The sequence below is a fragment of the Rhincodon typus genome, chromosome 15 (genome assembly GCF_021869965.1).
Source record: "Rhincodon typus isolate 14 chromosome 15, sRhiTyp1.1, whole genome shotgun sequence".
Lineage (NCBI taxonomy): Eukaryota > Metazoa > Chordata > Chondrichthyes > Orectolobiformes > Rhincodontidae > Rhincodon > Rhincodon typus.
The window spans coordinates 23,057,153-23,076,561 of NC_063346.1; the positions used below are offsets into that span (position 1 = coordinate 23,057,153).

At 38.0% G+C, this 19,409-nt stretch overlaps 1 protein-coding gene across 1 annotated transcript in view; it reads left to right on the top strand.

The window, feature by feature from the left end:
- Positions 1-653: 653 nt before the first annotated feature.
- LOC109930249 (golgin subfamily A member 3-like) overlaps positions 654-19,409 on the top strand; it is a 159,807-nt gene continuing 141,051 nt past the window's right edge. Inside the window, exons 1-2 of the mRNA XM_048606063.1 lie at positions 654-821; positions 7,420-7,487. Coding sequence (XP_048462020.1) covers positions 7,444-7,487 — 44 coding nt within the window. The 5' untranslated portion in view covers positions 654-821; positions 7,420-7,443. The remainder of the gene's footprint in view (positions 822-7,419; positions 7,488-19,409) is intronic.

A 19,409-nucleotide genomic window follows, 5' to 3' on the forward strand; every position in this document is an offset into this window, starting at 1 on the left:
CTGATTGAAAAAAAAGTCCAGCTTTGTTCTGACAGTGAGTTTTTGCTGACAGTTTGTATTGAGTATTATATTGAGAACATATACTGAATCATTAGATAACCATTATGTAATCATGCACAAGTGAGCTCTAAAATATTTTAACGAGCAATTTAAGTTGCTCATTTAGAAAACAAGCTTGGAATTAAGCACTTCCTGTTATATTTACAAAAATCACACAAGTTAGTTAGAATCAGGCTATTGCAATGAAATAACAGCAACCAATACAGTTGTCTGCATTCTAAGTATAGAGTCCTTTCTTGTGATATGGAAGACTGCAAATTCATTGCACGCTTATTTCCAAAAACACGTAGTAGATTCGCTCTGAACACTGAGTAAGTAAATGGAAAGCCCAAAGTCCTTGGCCTGTTTGGAAGTTCTGAAGGAAGGGAGTGTATGGCCAGACCTCACTTTAATATTTGGAAGTTGCATGTCACCTGAGTTCAGAAGAATTGATGTCAATGTGTGAGTGGGAATTAAGGCAGGAACTAGCCACTGATTGCATTCAAAACAAATTGAATTGAATTGACTTGACTTGAATTAAGTGCCAATTCGAATTTCTCAAGTCAATGTTTGTATGTTAAGGGAGAGAACTGTCAGGCAGAGGAGGCCTGCAGACTTCTTAGATTCGAAAGGCCAAAGGGGAGCTGTGCTTTTCCTGGCTCACTAGGATACTGAACAAAAACCTGGGACAGAATTTTCCCATTTTCAGTTAAGGTGTTTTATTGAGTGCTTGGAGTGTGCTCTATGAACGTGTAATGTAGACAGAAGCTGACAGTCTTAAAGTAAGTGCAAAGTAAATAAGTGCTAAGAAAACAAGCTGAGTGCCATAAGATGCATCCTGTGCATGTGTGTCCTGTGCATAAAGTGGACTGGCAGAAGCATGCAAGTTATAGACTGCTGTGATTCATGAAGGTGGTTTATCACCACCTTCTCAAGGGTAATTAAGATGTGTGATAAATGTTGGCTGAGCATGTGATCCTGCAAAAGAATTTTTAAAAATCTGGCTGAGCCAGAGCTTATTTACATTCAGCATAATTTCCCTTCCTCTATACTCAATTCCTCTATTATGAAACTGAAAATCTCATATCCATTTCTAATTATCCTCTCAATATGCCCTGCCTCCTTGCATTTTCCTCACAACTACATTCCCTTATAGTTTACTGTCATCTGCAAATTTGGAAAAATTATACTTGAACTAGATTGTGAACAGTTGTGGGCCCAGCACTGACCTTTGCTGTGCCCCTCCTACTAATAGCTTTCCAATTTGAAAATGCTCCATTCATTCATATTGTATTCTCTATTCTGTTTATTAACCAATTCTTAGTCCAGGCCAATATATTTTCCCTTATCCCATGCTCCCTATTTTTATTTATGAGCCTCCTGGCCAGATGGAGCTTAATTTAGATAAATATGAGGTACTGCATTTTGGAAAGGCAAATCAGGGAAGCACTTATACACTTAATGGTAAGGTCCTGGGGAGTGTTGAGGAACAAAGAGACATTGGAGTGCAGGTTCATAGTTCCTTGAAAGTGGAGTCACAGGTAGATGGGATAGTGAAGAAGGTATTTGGTATGCCTGCCTTTATTGGTCAATGCATTGAGTATAGGAGTTAGGAAGTGAAGTTTCGGCTGTACAGGACATTGATGAGGCCACTATTAGAAAATTGTGAGCAATTTTGGCCTCCCTGCTATACGAAGGATGTTGTGAAGCTTGAAAGTGTTCAGAAAAGATTTATAAGGCTGTTGCCAGCGTTGGAGACTTGAGCTGTAGGAAGAGGCTAAATAGACTGGGGCTATTTTCCCTGGAGCGACAGAGGCTGAGGGTTGAACTTATAGAGTTTTGTAAAATCATGAGGGGCATGGATAGGGTAAATAGACATGGTCTTTTCCCTGGGATGGAGGAATCCAAAACTAGAAGACATATGTTTAAGGTGAGAGGGGAAAGATTTAAAAAGGACCTAAGGGGCAACTTTTTCACGTAGAGTGTGACACATGTGTGGAATGAGCTGCCAGAGGAAGTGGTGGAGCCGGGTACAATTACAGCATTTAAAAGGCATCTGATGGGTACATGAATTGGAAGGGTTTAGAGGAATATGGGCCAAATGCTAGCAAATAGAACTAGATTTATTTTGAATATCTGATCGGTGTGGATGAGTTGGACCGAAGGGTCTGTTTATGTGCTGTATATCTCTGTGATTCTGTGACTGTATGAAATATGAAAATCCAAATATGCCACACCCACTGGTTCTGCTTTATAAACCCTATAAGCAATATTCTCAAACAACTCCAAGTTTGTCAAATATATTTGATAAATTCATGTTGACTCTGTACAACTTTACCATTTGTTTTTAATTGCCGATTCAATTATCAGATCTAAAAAATGTGATACCTGTTTGGACCAGGCAGTTTATTCACTTTATGCATAGCCAGTACATCCAGCCTATTAATTTTCATTCCTTGCATTCCCTACTATTTCCATTTCATTATTTTGTCAATCTTTCTTCATAAGCACTGATTAAAAAGTACTCATCTAAGTATTATATCCTTGTCCTGTGCCTGTAGCATATATCACCCTATTTGTCTCTAATGGCCCCCATTCCATCTCTTTATGACCTATTCACTGTTTGAAGCTATTGGAACAAACAGAAAATCCTGGAGAAATTCAGCAGGTCTTGCAGCATCTGTAGATAGGGAAAATGAGCTAACATTTCAAGTCTTCAGAACTCATGGATTATTTGAGTTCTGTTCTAGGTTTATTGCTATTGTGTTCTCATATTCACTTTGTGCCAATTTTAACTTCCTCTTCACCCGCCCTTGAAAATGTTTGTATTGACCTGGTTCTTGCTTGAAAAATTTGGTGGTCATATATTATCTACCCATTTAATTTTTGTTTCATCATATTTTCACCTCTGTGATCATTGCATGAGCACTGGCTTCTCAACTTTTTAACCTCATTGGAATGTTCCCTAGTCTGTACTTGAAGTATCTTCTCCTTAAATAATTGAATCTCTACGGTGTGGAAGCAGGCCATTTGGCCCATCAAGTCCACATCATCCCTCTGAAGAGCATCCCACCCAGACCCTTACCCTTACCCTTACCCTTACCCTATCCCTGTAACTCTGCATTTTCCCCTGGCTAATCCACCTAGCCTACATATCCCAGGACGCTGTGGCCAGTTTAACATTGCCAATCTACCTAAAGGTTGCACACATTGTTTCATTATAGATTTTTCCATCTGTCTTTGGTTCCTAGGCTAGATCCCTTCTCAGCTTTCTATCCAACATTAACAACTTAATGACCAAAAACTTCATTGAGTTAAGGGTCTGCAAAACAAAACTCTTTTGTTGGTTGCTGTAAACACCTAGAAACCTCTGGCATTTCCCTCATCAGTTATCTCTGACCTGGTGAAATTGTGTGGCATTAGGTCTTGTTGCTTGACCTGAGAAAAACATCCTGACCTTATTCGATCTGGCATATGAATTTTCTATCTACTAAACTTTAAGTTCATTCACAGTGATTGCATAATATGCCTATTTGTTTGCATAATATATCTGTCCGGGAATGGGTGGATGCAGGAAAATGGAAGAATTAAATTATGTAGCAGAATTCTCTTATTTTTGGACTCAGAGGTATTCATTGCAAGAATTAGTTTGTTGGGGGAGGGTGAAATCACTGGATTCACTGTAATGACCAGTAACGATACCACTGCTTTTAGAGTACTAATGAAAGAGGATTTGGTTTGGTCAAAAACAGTTGTGGAGTTTTTTTTAATTTCTACCATATATTTATACCAAAATCAAATACTTAGAGACCATGGGAAAAACCAAGATCTACAATCACTTTTTGAACATATCAATCTCATTAATAACAAGAGGCAATATTCTGCAAAAGATCTCCCTTTTCGAACAAAATAAATTGCATTGTAAAATTGCATAAATGGGATTATCAAATTAATTAATGCATTAAAAATATAATTGCATGCGATGGATACAATGGGAAGTATTGATTTGTAAGTTCCCTTTAATGGCGGTTTAATTGTAGTGTGAGATTTATCACTAAATTTTAATCTGTTCTCCTACCTTTCCTACCAGTATGGGAAAGTTCTGGAATTATATTACAATACAATAAAGAAATCCGATCATCTGACGCTACAGATGCCAATTGGTCTATGTTTTTACAAGTGTATTTTAAAATAGTTTTTACATAAGTGTTTTCTTAGTAAAAATCTAAGTTCTACAATTTCACCTCAGCTTTGCTGCATGCATGTTAACAACTTCAAAGAATGTAGCATTCATGAGAAGCCTGAAGTCAAATGCATGGCTGCTGCCTGTCACACAGGAAATAAAAGTGCTAATTAATTGATTTCTATGTATTCAGAAATGTCTCTGATATTAGCAGAGCAATGACGTTTTGTTTTAGAATCTTGATGTTGCTTCACTTCAGAAATTAACACTAATTTAAAATAAAAGATCTCTCTGAGCAACAATGTGAGAAAACTTCTGTGGATTCATTGCTACAGAAAGACTAAGATATCATTTTCTAGCAGGATACTTACGTCAAATCAATCAGCACTTTAAAGAAGACAAATTCAAATTTCCATTATAACTATTTTTCTTAGATTCTTTGAAAACTATTAACTCCTTTTTTCTTCTTTTTGTTGGATGTTAACTTATCTCTGTATTTTCAGCATTATCAGTTGTGGATAATTGTGGAAATAGTTGTGGAAAATATAATTGCATAAAAATTGTTTTACAATTTTACAATAGGAAATTTTTAATTTTACTTTAGAAATATTGTGCTCATTGAACATTTATTATGATTTTTAAATTGCCTTTTCTAATGTATATGAGTTCATGCATAAATGCTGTGTGGCAGAAACAGCAATTACATTAAGCTAATTTACTTAATTTTGACTGTAATAAGTTGTAGTAGCTCAAAATCCTGTATTTTACTCAGGGTTTCTGACAGTTCTTTTTAAACAAATGTTTTTAAAATGAGAGCCATAATATTTGTCTGCAAGCCTCAGAAGTAATTTTCATTGGTTATATATTCGTCATTAATCGGGAATGTACTGAAATCATTTCTTGTAATGCATTTTGAATTCAAAAGCAACCTAATGTACATTTTTGTCATATTTATATTTTTAAAATTCTCGCTAAAACGTTTTGATAAAAGTAATTGCTTTCATTTATTCCATGTTAACAGTGAATGGTACGCTGAATTATAGATTGCCAACAATATAATTGCATAAAAAAATTTAGAAGCTATTTCTCATGGCACAAAATGCCATCATTAAAGACACTTACAGATTGCTCTTGTTGAAAAATCATTCATTAAATATGCAGACCTCTTTTGTATTAATCGGAAGTATTCCAAGTATTACTCAGCGCTAGCGAATGTAGTGCCATTAAGGTTTCAAGTGCTAACTTTTCATTTGCACAGAATTTGACAGTCAACAAAGACGCAAAGTCAGTGCATGCATATAAATATGTACCATCTTACCAATAGCAGTGAAAAGAGGTGCCCTCAATACCAACGGTGTTAAAGTCATCAGTGACTGAGTGATAATATCCATTGGGTAAATTAGTGAAAGCCATTGGAGAGAGTTCTCTGTAATTCAGTTATGTATGTAAAGTACATCGAATATTCAGAAATGGAAAAAAAGGTTATCCATATTGATAAATCCATTCAAAAGCAGTTGAATTGGTACTATTCAGGATGATAATAGATGAATGCATGTACACTTATGCCATTATGTTTATAATTCCATGGCAAATTTTCCAGAATTCCTACACCATTTGACTCGAGCTACATTTACAAGCCCATTCCTCCAGAAGAAAGGCAGAGACTTCTTGAAATAAAATTTAAATTATTTTGTATCCAAGCGATGCTCGCTATTTTGCATATTATTCTACCCATGTAAAGAACAACAGCGACATCTGCATGTTCACTACACAAAATGTCGCAGTCAGCAGTGTGTGGCTTTTTTGCCAGCTAATTGTACAGTAGAGTCACGATGTATCTCATTTGAATATTAATATTGGCAACAAAAGCGAGAGCGAAGGAAAGAACAAAGCGGCCTAATTTCCAAATGAATTCATGTGTTGTACATCAGCAACAGATTTCCATGCTTAATTGTCTTTATAGTTTTCCCAGGAAGTAATTTTGATTATCTGCCAGAACTAGGCAATGTTGGGGTGAATGAATTAAACCATTGAGAAAATACACAAAGGCCTGTGATTACTATGTTATTCATGTATGAAAGTGACAAAGACCCCACTGTATCTGTCGTGTACGCATAATAGGCTTTCAGACTGAAATAATTGATTAATCACATTAATGGTTTAATAGTGGCTATCAAAATTAGATGCACGTTAATTTGTGCAGGAATAGTTGCGCATGTGGTCTCTTGATTATAGACAAATGTTGAAAGGTGGTGTTCCACAATTTCACCTAATCTTCACTTCTGACATTCTCTTTTTTAATTACCAAAAAAAAGTTTGTGTTTTCACAGAAATTAAGAAATTATTAGCACCGTTTTCCTGTACAGCAACATTTCCGTATTAAAGTGATCCACGTTTCCTTAAATCTCCTCTGCCATATCATTTTGAATATAATTTTTTCAAAATACTGTCATAATAAAATTAGGAATCCACAATGATTTCCAGCCACTGTGTTTCAGATATAACAAAGTCAGCGGATTAAAAGGGGAGAAAAAAGCAGACAGTCAATTGAGCAGACTAGCTTCTGATATGGATCATATGAGACTCACATTGTATTCATCCCACTCTGAATACCCCATGCTTAACCAGCTTAATGATATGCAAATGAAATATGCATAAAACCATTCTACTGTAAGATGATTAAACACTGGGGACGTTAACTGCCACCACATGACTGTTTGACTGTAATAATTTTAGAACATTCACTTTGATTGCGGCGTATGGAACCTAGCAGCTGGTAGAGCCTGTGACCCATTTAACGTTATCCCTCTGCAGAGAGCTTTTCTCCCCTGAACGTCGGTTTTCACAGGCACCGCTGCCATTGTATTCCAGTCAAACCCTCGTAGATTCTTTCCACAGCAGAAACACCTTGTTAACAAAAATCTTTTCCGTTTACATTCATAAGCACGTACTTGAAAATGAGAATGTACATTAAAAGATAAATCCAGAACTCATTTTAAATTGCCCAGAAGATGCCAGGTTAAAATCCATCACCAGCAGGTTGAATCGGCAGTGTATACAATTTGCATCCTATGTGTGGCACTTAAGGAAGTTGCAGAAGTATTCCATTAGCTTGCTCTGTTTCTTGTTATTTTGTAAAATCCACACGTAATTATTTTCAAAATTTCTTTTGTACTTTTTGTTCCTTTTGTTTTCAGCTCTCGTCGGTAGCGCTGCGTGCGATGCCAACTGAACACCTTTCGGGATCCACGGCAACACTTCCACCGTAAGTAAAAAGGCACTCCCTCCCAGATAGAGAGAAACATTTCATTTTCCCATTCAATGTACTGCAGGATTTATCCAAGTAGCACCTTTAAACCTTCTCACTTCAAGTTTGTACACGTCTCTGTGGCATCCCTCCTCCTTCATTCCCATAGTGGATCTTGTAAAAGGCTACAGATCGGCCCATTCATCTCCCTGGTGATAGCACTGAATGCAGATAAATCTCAGGCAGCCTGCCTGCTGCAAGAGTATGATTTTTATTTTCCTTGTGTACCTGGGTCAATTGATGGTTAAAAACACACTCCAGATTAAACAGTAAATCTCCAAAGTCCTGTCAGGAAGAATGTGAGCACCAAAATCGCCTTTATTCCCATTTTTGTAAGTTGCAAAGTATAATTTTTACACAAATCCTCGTTTTTCTCCTCTGTCAAGTGGCAGTACCACGCAGACATGTACGCTTGGTTCACTGTCATTCCCCATGGCATCGGATTGAAAGCGTTACTCCAAAATAGTTCCTTTGTGTTTTTGTTGGTATTGTTTTTGTAAACGAAGTTGAATAGAAAACAAGTCGACATCGAACAAAACACTGGCTCATGCTTTGACAATTGGCCATATTGCCCCTGGCACCATGTCGTTACTACTGTTTTTTCATTTCCTGGCATCCTTCGAAAACACAGTCGATGGCATGGCGGCTTTTGTCTTCGAAGGGGGGAAAGTATCGGCAGTCGCTTCTGCACGGCCAAGCAAAAGATGATTAAACAGAGACATGCACACATCCTTGTTTTCAACTTGAAACATGTCCTCTGAGGAAGGATTTACAGTGGAGCGCATGGTAATCCTGCCAGTTGCGCCTTCAGATATGACTTCGTGTTTGCTGTAGGGGTCTGGATAATCTCCCTTGGCTCAACAGTTCTGACAGACGTACATACGGGCCCTAACATACCCGCTGTTATCAAGAGAGCTGTGGCGCTGCCAGTGAATGGATGGCAGTGTGCCAGCTCTTGCCATTTGCGCGGCTTTCTATAGACTTGACACTAATTAACATTAGGGTTAATTGATTTTAAAAGCTGAAGAATTATAGTTAACATTCCCAAAGGGTAAACACACCAATAGCTTGGCATAACTGCCGTGCTGGCGCAGGGAAGCCCGCAGCAGCAGCAGGAACAGCATCGGCTGTTTATTGGACTATAGCTGATGGGAGACTACACTTTACAGTCTCATCTGCGACAATATGTTGCAAGGATATTTTGTTATAAATACTCAAAGCCTACTTAAATGAAAGCTGGAATGAAGTTGTAGAGAAATTTTTGTCATATCACCCTCGGGCTTTATTGTAATCAGTAAATTAGTCCCTTCTGTCATATTTGATTAAGTAATTATCAGCATGCCGTTTTACCTAACATTTGAAAAGATGAGGCAAAGGGGAGAGCCTTTAAATTTTTTAAATACTAGTCTTCTGTAACCTTCTTTGCAAGACAAGGTCAGAGCTGACTAATTGGCTCAGGTGCTTAATCTACATAAAGTACCTCATTAAGGCAAAGTTATTTCCTGTAATTAAGGAAAAAAAAGAAATAAAAGCTGGAGTATAGATACCTGCTTCACTTAGATAATTTCTGATTGTTACTGAAGGAATTTACTTCACAAATTGGAGGCATGTTGTACAAAATAAAATCCTTTTTCAGTAAAAAGAGCTTGTTTTGTGATATCAAAGCTTGCTGAATAGGAGGTAAAGAAAGGAGCGGTAGCAATGACAGGAATCCATTATGTAAATGACCTTCATTTGCATGTATCCTATGACTAGAATATGTAAATGAGTTGCATAATTTAGATCTAGCTGCATCTGTCTGAAACTATTACAATAGTTACAAAACAAGATTGCAGAATTCAAAATTAAAATGTGATGTATTTACAAAAATAGATTTTTAAAAAGATAGGTAATTTAAATATATTATTACAAGATAAATACTGGATTAATATCTTTTTAATCCAGTTTTTAAACTCAAGTATGAATTTTCCAAAGCATGCAGTTGTTTCGTCACTTTCGAACCGTGGGAACGTTCTTGTATTAAATTGGAATCGCTTTTTTCAAATAATTTAATGCATGAAGTATCAAACAATAGCAATAAACCTAGTCCTTAGAAGTACTGTTTATTATAATTTTTAGGATCGGATTTGTTTAAAGATTATAATGACTACCATCTTCAAGATTGATATCAAAATACTGTAAATAAGAGAACTTTTAACATTCATGGAACATTTGAGATTTTAAAAATGTATTCAACCTATTGCAAGACAACAAGCTTTGAGTTAAAAACAAAATTTATTTTTCATCTTTAGTTGTAATGGTAAAATTAAAAAGTCTGGATTTTATTTTCCATACAAACATTTTGAATGTACATGGGAAGAATTAGGCACCTTGGAAGATTCTGTCAGTATTATTGCTCTCAGCACTATTCAATTTCAATTCCAGGTTCTGATTTTTCTTTTGAACTTGTGCCTTCATATTTTGGATAGAATCTTCTGATCCTGGAGGCAGTGAGGTAGGAGGCTGGAAGGGCATTTAATTAGACAGGGAGGAGGTGTACCTGAACCTCTGATGCTTTTCCCCCTCCATCTGAATTAAGTTCTGTGCAGAAAGATCCTTGTTTGACTTTCCCACTCCACCCCTAGTTGACGCCCAGCTCCTGTTGGAAAGGACTTCCGCCCCCACGGACCTGATTCTGGGTGAAGGCCCATCAGTGACCTCTTGTACATGATGGACAGAATATGTGGTGGCCTTCCTTCTGATAATCAGTGTTGATGGCTCCACAATCTTTCAGGCAATATAGAAGACACCTTCCAAAGTCAGAAGGTTCCTCTCTTTGTTTCTCATTCAGCCGTGGATATTCTATTTTCCATCTCATTCTCTTAGAAATTTGAACTTTGCTCATCATAATATTATTAATATTGTATGAAGTCGAAAGTACAACTATTTTTTCTCCAGAACATTGATGGCTTTATTAACATACTAGTTTGGAACTTAGCAATTCTTTGTTTTCTGTCATTGATACTAAATTATAAGTTTATAAAGTGAACAGTGAGAGTTTTCCATGCAAAATTAATTCCTATTCTGTGTCAAATATTGCTTGTTATAATTAACTTCATTTAAATTTATTTTGAAAAAAAAATTATTTAAAATATTTTAAATCTTTAACAACCGGTAAATGTTTCCATAAATTTTATTTTCCATTATACTTTAAAGTATTTGTTCACCTATTCACAAGAAAGCTATATTTTTATTGGTGATCAATAATATGCAATGTCAGAACTTGTATGTGAAAATTGATATGAATTCCCTTAAACCCCAAATTAGAAAGCACTTCTGTGCCTTGATTGGTTTCTCTTGCGTCGTTTTCTGCTTGTTTTATACTTCTGTTGGCGCTAGGTGTCTGAGATGATGATAATGATGTGGGTTGGTCCTAATACATTGGTTCAGTTGGCATTGAAAACCGAAAAGAATGGCTGAAATTGCACCGTTTGTTATTAATAATGTGCATATTTGTGTTGAATTTAGTTTGCAAGATGTTAGCATTAGATGTTATACTATATAAGTAAGAGATTTCATTGAATTTCTCAGGAAGGTTTCAAGACGTTTTATTTCATTTGCTGAAATTTTATATGGAAAATTGTCATTCTAACATGTACATTATTAAAATCCTACAACATGATTACAACCAAATTAAATATTACATTTCTGAAGAAAACATTAACTCTGTTTCTTTCTCCGCAGATGCCGTCAGTATGTACAGCATTTTCTGTTTTAACTTCCAATTTCCAGCAGAATGTTGCTTAAATTTTACATTCATTAGAACACTGATATAAAAAGATCATTCATTTAAAAATGAAGTTGTTTCTTTCTTCTTAGTGAGTCATGGAGTCTTTGGAGTCTTGGAAACAGAAGTAAATAAATTGTTGATATTCAAGTGGGTGAAAGATGATCAGTAGGCGTGAATGCAGACTTGAGGTTATAATCAGATCAGATCTTATTTAATGGCAGAACAAGCTTGGGTGGAATAATGGTGTACTCCTGCTCCTTGGTCTAACATTCATTATTATATAAAATGGAAGGAAAACTTGCCTTACATCTGCTCAGTTTTATTGTTTCCATGATATACATTTGTATTCCCTTTAATTTGCATCTTACTAATACTGGCTTGCTGATATTGTCGAGAAAAGTTTGTACTTTCAAATTCATGTAATCAGTTCAGCAATTGTATGCAATTTTTAATGAATTAAAGCTATCACAATTTTGTTTTACTGAATGTCACAAGCAATATTGAGCGCTCCCTGGCTGAAGCTATAACTGTTGCTGAAGCAAAATGAGATTTCCACAATAGCATGGGTCACATTATGAATAGCATGCATTAAGAAAATAATTTAGGAAAGATTTTTAAGTACTGAAGACCATGTAACAAAAACTTGAATTTCATACCAAAACATTAGGAATGTAACAAGCCCTGCTGATGCTGTTTGGTTTGTTTCACATTTACAGCAATGCAGGCTGTGGCCCTTGGTTGCCTGGTTCAGCATAGCAGTGCCTTATCAGTTTGCCTTCTTCTGTCTTCCTGCTGAGAACGTTCACTCTCTGAAGATGTCTCTCAGAGTTCTTTGTGGAGTTTTAGCTAAATTACTGTCTCTCAGTTTGCTTTATAGTGATCATACTGGAGATAGATGCTATGCCAAAGCCGTTGCATAATACTTGTAAATTAGGTAACAGATCTATCTTGTTTCTGTTAGTTAAAGTAATTAGCTTTTAACTATTTCAGCTGTTAGTTTGTATGGTTCTCAGGTTGCAGGACAAGCTATTCTCACCTCCAGGGGAATCATTGTCAGGGAGTTTAATTTACCTTGTAAAATTTGTTGAATTCCGAGAAGGTCTCTTGTAATTTCTTCCTGAGATATGTACAATCCAGTCCCAATACCAGCTCAATCTCTGAAAGTCATCTTGTGACTTCAGGGAAACATTTTGTAGAATTATGGTGTCTATTTTTATAGTAGTTTAGCAGTTTTAGTCAGGAATCCTACAGTAACAGCCTCTTTCCTTCTATCCCTCTTTCCACTTACTGTGCTTGGCTTCTTCAGCCCTTCTAATTATTCAGTGACTTACTTTGGGTTCTTAGATTATATGGAGCACTTTCCTCACTGCCTCCTGGTCCGCTTCGAGATTTCTCTAGTTCCTATTTAATCCATTGGATATCATCTGAGCTATTTCAACCTTCAAGGAAGATATTGGCCCCTTAAGGGCTTCTATTCTTTTATCATCTGGCTTCAACTTTACAAGCTTCTGATTGAAACTGTTTAGCCTTCTCAGCCTCCCTGGACTGTTCTGAACTTTCTGGATATTACACTGTCCAGCTCATGAGGTTATTTCCTAGCAAGAAGTTGGCCCCTGGCTTGGGAAAATTTCAGGTTAACCCCACTATCACCAACCACCTAATCAGTTCACTCTTTAGGTGAATTTTAACTAATGGCATCTCAACAGCTTCTCCAGTTAGTCTTTTAACTATTACCTTGGAATTTGTCCTGCTTCTACATGGGAGGTCCGCTGTTCTCCCTTCCAGTAGTGTCTGGAAACATCCAGTGTTCTGGAGTATGGTAACTTTTACTGGTTCTTTGGAATCACTAGGGGTCATTTCTCTTTTACATGTGAAATCCTGGTAGGTTTCTGTGTTCCCACTTTGCATTTGCCCAAAGGCTTGTGACTTTAATAACTAGATACAAATTTGGTTGAAAGGTGACCTGTGGCTTTTATTCTACTGTCCCTTTATAGGACTTCATTTGTCACAATTAAAATCAACAGGGCATGGTCCTGCAGCACTGATTTCTATATTTTCCTTCTAAAAATTGGGAATTGGCTTTCCTGATTTTCCCCTTTTTTTTTGCCTTCAGGACCCAGCTCCTGTTCCTCTGTCTCCTTTTTATCCTTTCCTTGCAGAATCAGACTATTTGACTCATGACTGCTATGCTGTGATGCAGTAGTTGTGGGGTTAGTTTATAATCCTTGGCCTTCACACAACTGCCTGTGCTGAGGTAGCTTTCAGGAGCCCAAGTTACTTTTCAGTATTGTAAGGCAGACTACTTTTAAACTCCTCTAACAACACCATTGATCAAACACAATGGGCTGGATTCTGAGTTCTTTTTGGCTACGATCAATTTGTGTCACATTTAATAGAGGTTTCTGCCATGAGCCCTACTGAGATTTCTGGCCAATTCCAACCAAAGTTACCTCATTAACTACCTAGCGTCCCTTATGTCCCAATTTCATCCCTAACTCACCACACCTGCCATTCAGCAAATATCCCAGACTTCACCTGTATCCCTTGCACCTGCTCCATTTTTAAAAGCCCACCGTGTACTTGGACAAGTGCTGTCAGTCCAGGGCTGCCCTGCATGATTGCTGATATCTTCCCATTACATGACAGATGGCAATATTGATACCTGGCCTGTATGTCATTCTCACCTCGATATCTCATATTCATTCTATTTCTGCTAACTACGCACACCTCCAACCAACTCTCATGCTCTACCCCTCTCACTATTGCCTGCAACATCTTCCCTCAATTGCTGTCATCCACCCCAAGCCACAACACCACTAACTCTGCATGCCTAATCACTTGCTTGGGACAACTTACCTGCATAAAAAGTAGCAGTCGTGCCACCCATTTTTATCTCTCTGAATATGTGCGTATCTCTCGTTCCATGAGGAAAACAGTCCCTGATGAGGCAGAAAGACTCAAGAAGGGTAGTGGGCTGTCCAGCATTCAGGTCCTCACCTGTTATGTGGAGAGCATTCTGACTGTGACAGCCATAAGTAGCTCTCTGATCAATTTGAAATCCCTGGTATCTGGTATCAGAAGCTGCCCTTGATTTACTGTGCTGGGATCCCCTTACTGAAAGTCTGCCCCCTTGACTTGACTGAGGCCTGCTGACAATCAGGACAAGCCTCCTGGCTTGATGTTGGCACTAAGCAACAAAACAAGGCAAAAGTAATAAGAGCCTGGAATCTTTGGCTGAGTTAGGGAAAGCACACAACAGCAAGACCAGGATGCTATGAGCATCTAGGTAGCTGCAGAATGACTGTGTGCTATGACAGTGAGAAAAGAGTACAGAAATGCAGCCTGGTCCAATCCACAAGCTGGATATATGTCCATGAGCACAAAGTGTCCTTGCTGCAGTATTACAATGGTAATTGCCAGTACAGCATTGAAGTGCAAAAGTGTTCTTTCTACAATTTGGACATGTGCAGTGAGGGTTTGTAGAGGCTGACACATGTTAGATGTCAATCTCCATGGATAGGGGATACATATGGCTGGTGCACATGGGGCATGCTTTGACATTTAGGTGTACAGTGTACAAAACTGAAGCCCTTTCAAGCAAATAGCCAGCTGGATTTGCCAGGTACCTGCTTTGCTTTCCATGTTAAGTTTTCTCAAATCGACCTTGTTTGGGAAGTTTGATAAGGTAGAAAGTTGTAAGTTAGGCTGTTGATAAAGTATTTAACAAGTAATATTCCATTTAATTGGAAGCTTGCCACTGCCTGGCAGGAAACTCACTGCGCTGCTTGTGAAATGTAGAAAAGATTATTAAGTTGCTTCCCCCAATGTCAAGGTTGGCTTTGCTGGACTTCTTGTCCAATTCTGCCACAAAGCCTCCCCAACCCATGACACTCAGACTCTTGTAAGATTCTGCCAAATCTTCTTGATTCTTTTAAATTCCAATACGTTTACATGGGATTCGAATGTGAATTGCTGATAATCTTCTTCCCTTATGACTTCGTAGACACCAAGGATAGCTTCCTTTGTCTGTAATCAGCAGTCACTTTAAGGGATAGGTTGCACAATGCTTTTATATTAAATATCATATCCATTTAGTTTCTTTTATTGGAGGTAATTAGTTTTTAGTTGTTTCAACTAATAGTTGGATAGTTTCCATTGTCAGGGTGTTTCTATCTAACCTTGAAATGTTAATTTGACTTTCGGACATTTCAAATAAGCCTCTTGTGTTTCATTTCTCTGAGATAAATACAGACCAATCCTGAGACCAGCTCAATTCACAAATTTGGTCATGTGACTTCTTGGAGCCATTTTGCAGGATCCTGTGTCCATTTTTAAGGCAGGTTAGGCTTCTTTATAAAATATAAGCTATAATTAAACGTGTGACCCATGACACTCGATATTGTTGTATTTCAGTCAAGTTGTAACTTGGTAGAAAGGCTGCAGGCAACCAATTGGCTGCCTTTTTGCTGGGTTACCTGGCAGGCTTTCCCTTCCCCTTAGGCCATAAGTCCTGAAAATTTTTCCACATTCAGACTTAGAAAACAGGACAATACTGTCCTAAATTCAATCTTTTAAAATAACATGGTGTGGGACTAGGTTGGATTATTAATGCTGGAGATAAATTTCTTTTGTGCTTCAGTTAGTTCATGTGATAATTATGTGTGAACACATAGTAATTTTACATGCTGGTGTTGGCGAAAGATGGAGCCGGCATTTATCAGTGGCCCTGTAATCAATTTGTAGACGAAACAGGCACAATTTCACAGGAATTTCAGCATACCTCCTATCATAGAACTTGTCTCAGTCTGTCTCCACCGGACAGAATTATGGGAGAAATACAAGAAATACATAAGACCTTTACAGTAAATTTCTCAAACACTATCAAAATCTCAGTACTAGGTGAGAATTTGGGTTTGGGTTTGGTTTTTCCTATTGGGTTTAGATTGCGTTTTTCTCTTCTTTATTTTTGTGTCCCATTTTGCTCTTCCAGCTGTTCTGCAAGTTCTGCATGTCCCATTGTTGGTGCTTCTCTTCTCTTCTTCCCTCTTTTTATTAACTCATTACTCCTACTTCCTGGGAAATCTTAGTCCCATCTGACATCTTTTATGCATTCTGCTTACTGTTGTAGATTGTACTACAGTTCCTGCTGCACTGCTTTACTTCCTTCCAACTTATCAGGGACCATTATGTTTATAAAATGAAAGAAGACATTTATTTAAACTTTCAGGTCAAACTGTATCTAAGGAAAACAGATGAATTAACATTTGAGATTGTTGTAAGAACCCCCTGGGCAGTTAGGGGTGGGTAAGAAATGCTGACATGCCCATCGACACCCACATCTTGTGAACAAATAAAAAAAAGGTTGCGGAGTCTTAATTTGAAGTTTCCAGTTACAATGAAAGGTACAGACCTGAAAGATTGACTTATTTGATATTTCCAGCAATATTGCCATTGAAATTTCCTTTTCTTTCTGTTTTTGTTGCAGATTTAAAACACTTGTACTATTTGATACATCCATCTTAATATTTCCTTCTTTGACTGCATCTTAAAATTTAACAGATTATACTGCTGTGTGGAGCCTTGTAATATTTCCCTTTGTTGAAGGTGCTATATAAATATAAGTTTTGCTGTTCAAATCTTGCAGTTAATTGATCATTCTATTTTAACCAATATGCTTGTCTTCACCTAATTTGATTCACTCCATGTAATAACACGAAATGGCCAAGTACTTTGGTACAGCAAAGGGAACACATGGCTGTAGTGCTAAGGTCAGTATTCTAAAACCAGCTGTACCTCTGGCCAAACTGCTCCAGTACATTTATTATTCTGGAATGTACAGAGCAAAGTGGAAAATTGTACATGTATGTTGTGTTCTTAAAAAGCAGGACAAATCCAATCCATCAGTTATCTTTCCATCAGTGACCCTCAATCATCTAAAAAGCAATGGCAGTTATATTACCAACAACCAGCTCACAGATGCTGAGTTTGTGTGCTACCAGGACCAGTCAGTTCCAGATCTCATTACTGCCTTAGACCATAAGGCCATAAGATAAAGGAGCAAAATTCGACCATTCAGCCCATCGAGTCTGCTCTGCCAATCCATCATAGCTGATGTGTTTCTCAAATGCATTTCCTGCCTTCTTCCCATAACACTTGATCCCCTTTGTTAAAAAGAACCTACCTATCTCTGTCTTAAATATATTCAACAACTTGGCCTCCATAGCCCTCTACGACAATGAGTTCTATAGAATCACCACTCTCTAGCTGAAGAAATTTCTCCTCATCTCAGTTCCAAAGATCCCTTTACCTTGAGGCTATGTCTCTCCTACTAGTGGAAACATCTTCTTCATGTCCACTCTATCCAAGCCTCTCAGTATCCTTAAGTTTCAATAAGATCTCCCCTCATCCTTCTAAACTCTATTGTGTACAGAACCAGAGTCCTCAACAGCTCCTCGTATGACAAGTCCTTCATCCTGGGATCATTCTTGTAAACCTCCTCTGGAGCCCATCCAATGCTAGCACGGATTGCTTCAAAACGGGACCCAAACCTGCTCACAATATTCCACGTGTGGTCTTACCAGAGCCTTATACTGCCTAAGCAATATATCCCTGCTGTCCTTCTCTGGCTGTTTTGAAATGAATACCAACATTGCATTTGTCCTTCTAACTGCCAACTGAATCTCCATGTTAACCTTAAGAGTCCTGAGCTAGGAATTCCAAGTCACTTTGCGCTTCAGATTTCCGAAGCCTTTCACTTTTTAGAAAATAGTCTATGCCTCTGTCTTTCCTACCAAAATGTGTAACTTCACACATTGCTAAATTGTATTCTATCTACCACTTCTTTGCCCACTTGCCTTTCATGTCCAAGTCCTTGTGCAGCCTCCCCTCTTTCCTCAATACTACCTGTCCCTCCACCTATCTTTGTGTCATCTGCAAACTTAGCAATAATATCCTCAGCTCCTTTGTCTAGATTGTTAACGTATAATGTGAATAGTTGTGGTTCTAACACTGACCTCCGTTGAACTCCCTTAGTCACCAGCTGCTTTTCCTGATAAAGACTCCTTCATCCCTACTCTGTACCTTATGCCAGTCAGCCAATCATTTATCCATGCCAGTACCTTGCCTCTAATATCTTGGAGTCTTAACTTATTTAGCTGCCTTCTGTGCAGCATCTCGTCAAAGGCCTTCTGGGAATCCAAATAGATCACATCCACAAGCTCTCCTTTGTCTAACTTGCTGGTTACCCCCTCAAACAATTCTGACAAACTTGTCAGGCGTGACCTCCCCTTGACAAAGCTGTGCTGACTCAATCTATTTAACTTTGCACTTCCAAGTACTCCACAATCTCATTCTTAATGATGGACTCTAAAATCTTACCAATGTCCGAGGCCAGCCAAACCTGTCTTCTAACTCCCTCTCTTCTGAAACAGGGGTGTGATTAGCTATTTCCCAGTCCTCTGGGACTCTCCCTGATACCAGTGATTACTGATAGATCAACACCAATGCCTCTATCATCTCCTCAGCTATCTCCTTCAGAATGTTCGGGTGTAGTCCATCGGCTCGGGCGATTTGTATGCCTTCAAACTTCTTAGCTTCCCCAGCACTTTTTCATTAGTGATGGCTACTACAGTCACCTCTGCCTCCTGACTCTCTTGAAGATCTGGTATGCTGCTGGTGTCTTCCACTATGAAAACTGATGTAAAATACCTATTTAGTTCCTCTGCTATTTCTTTGTTCCCCATTACTACTTCTCCATTGGTCCAATGTCCACTTATGCCTCTCTCTTACCTTCTGGATATCTAAAACAACTCTTGTAACCTTCTCTCATGTTGCTAGCTAGCTTAGTCTTATATTTCATCTTCTTACTTCTTATTGCTTTCTTTAGTTGTCCTTTGCTGGTTTTTAAAGGCTTCCCAATTCTCTGGCTTCCCACTAATCTTCACCACATTGTTAGCTTTTATGCTGTTCCTGACTTCCCTTGTCAGCCATGGTTGCCTCATCCTCCCCTTTCTTTCTCCTTGGCATGAATTTCTGCTGTACCTCCCACATTGGCCCCTGAAACTTCTGCCATTGCTTCTCCACAGTCTTCCCTGCTAGGCTTCCCTTCCAAT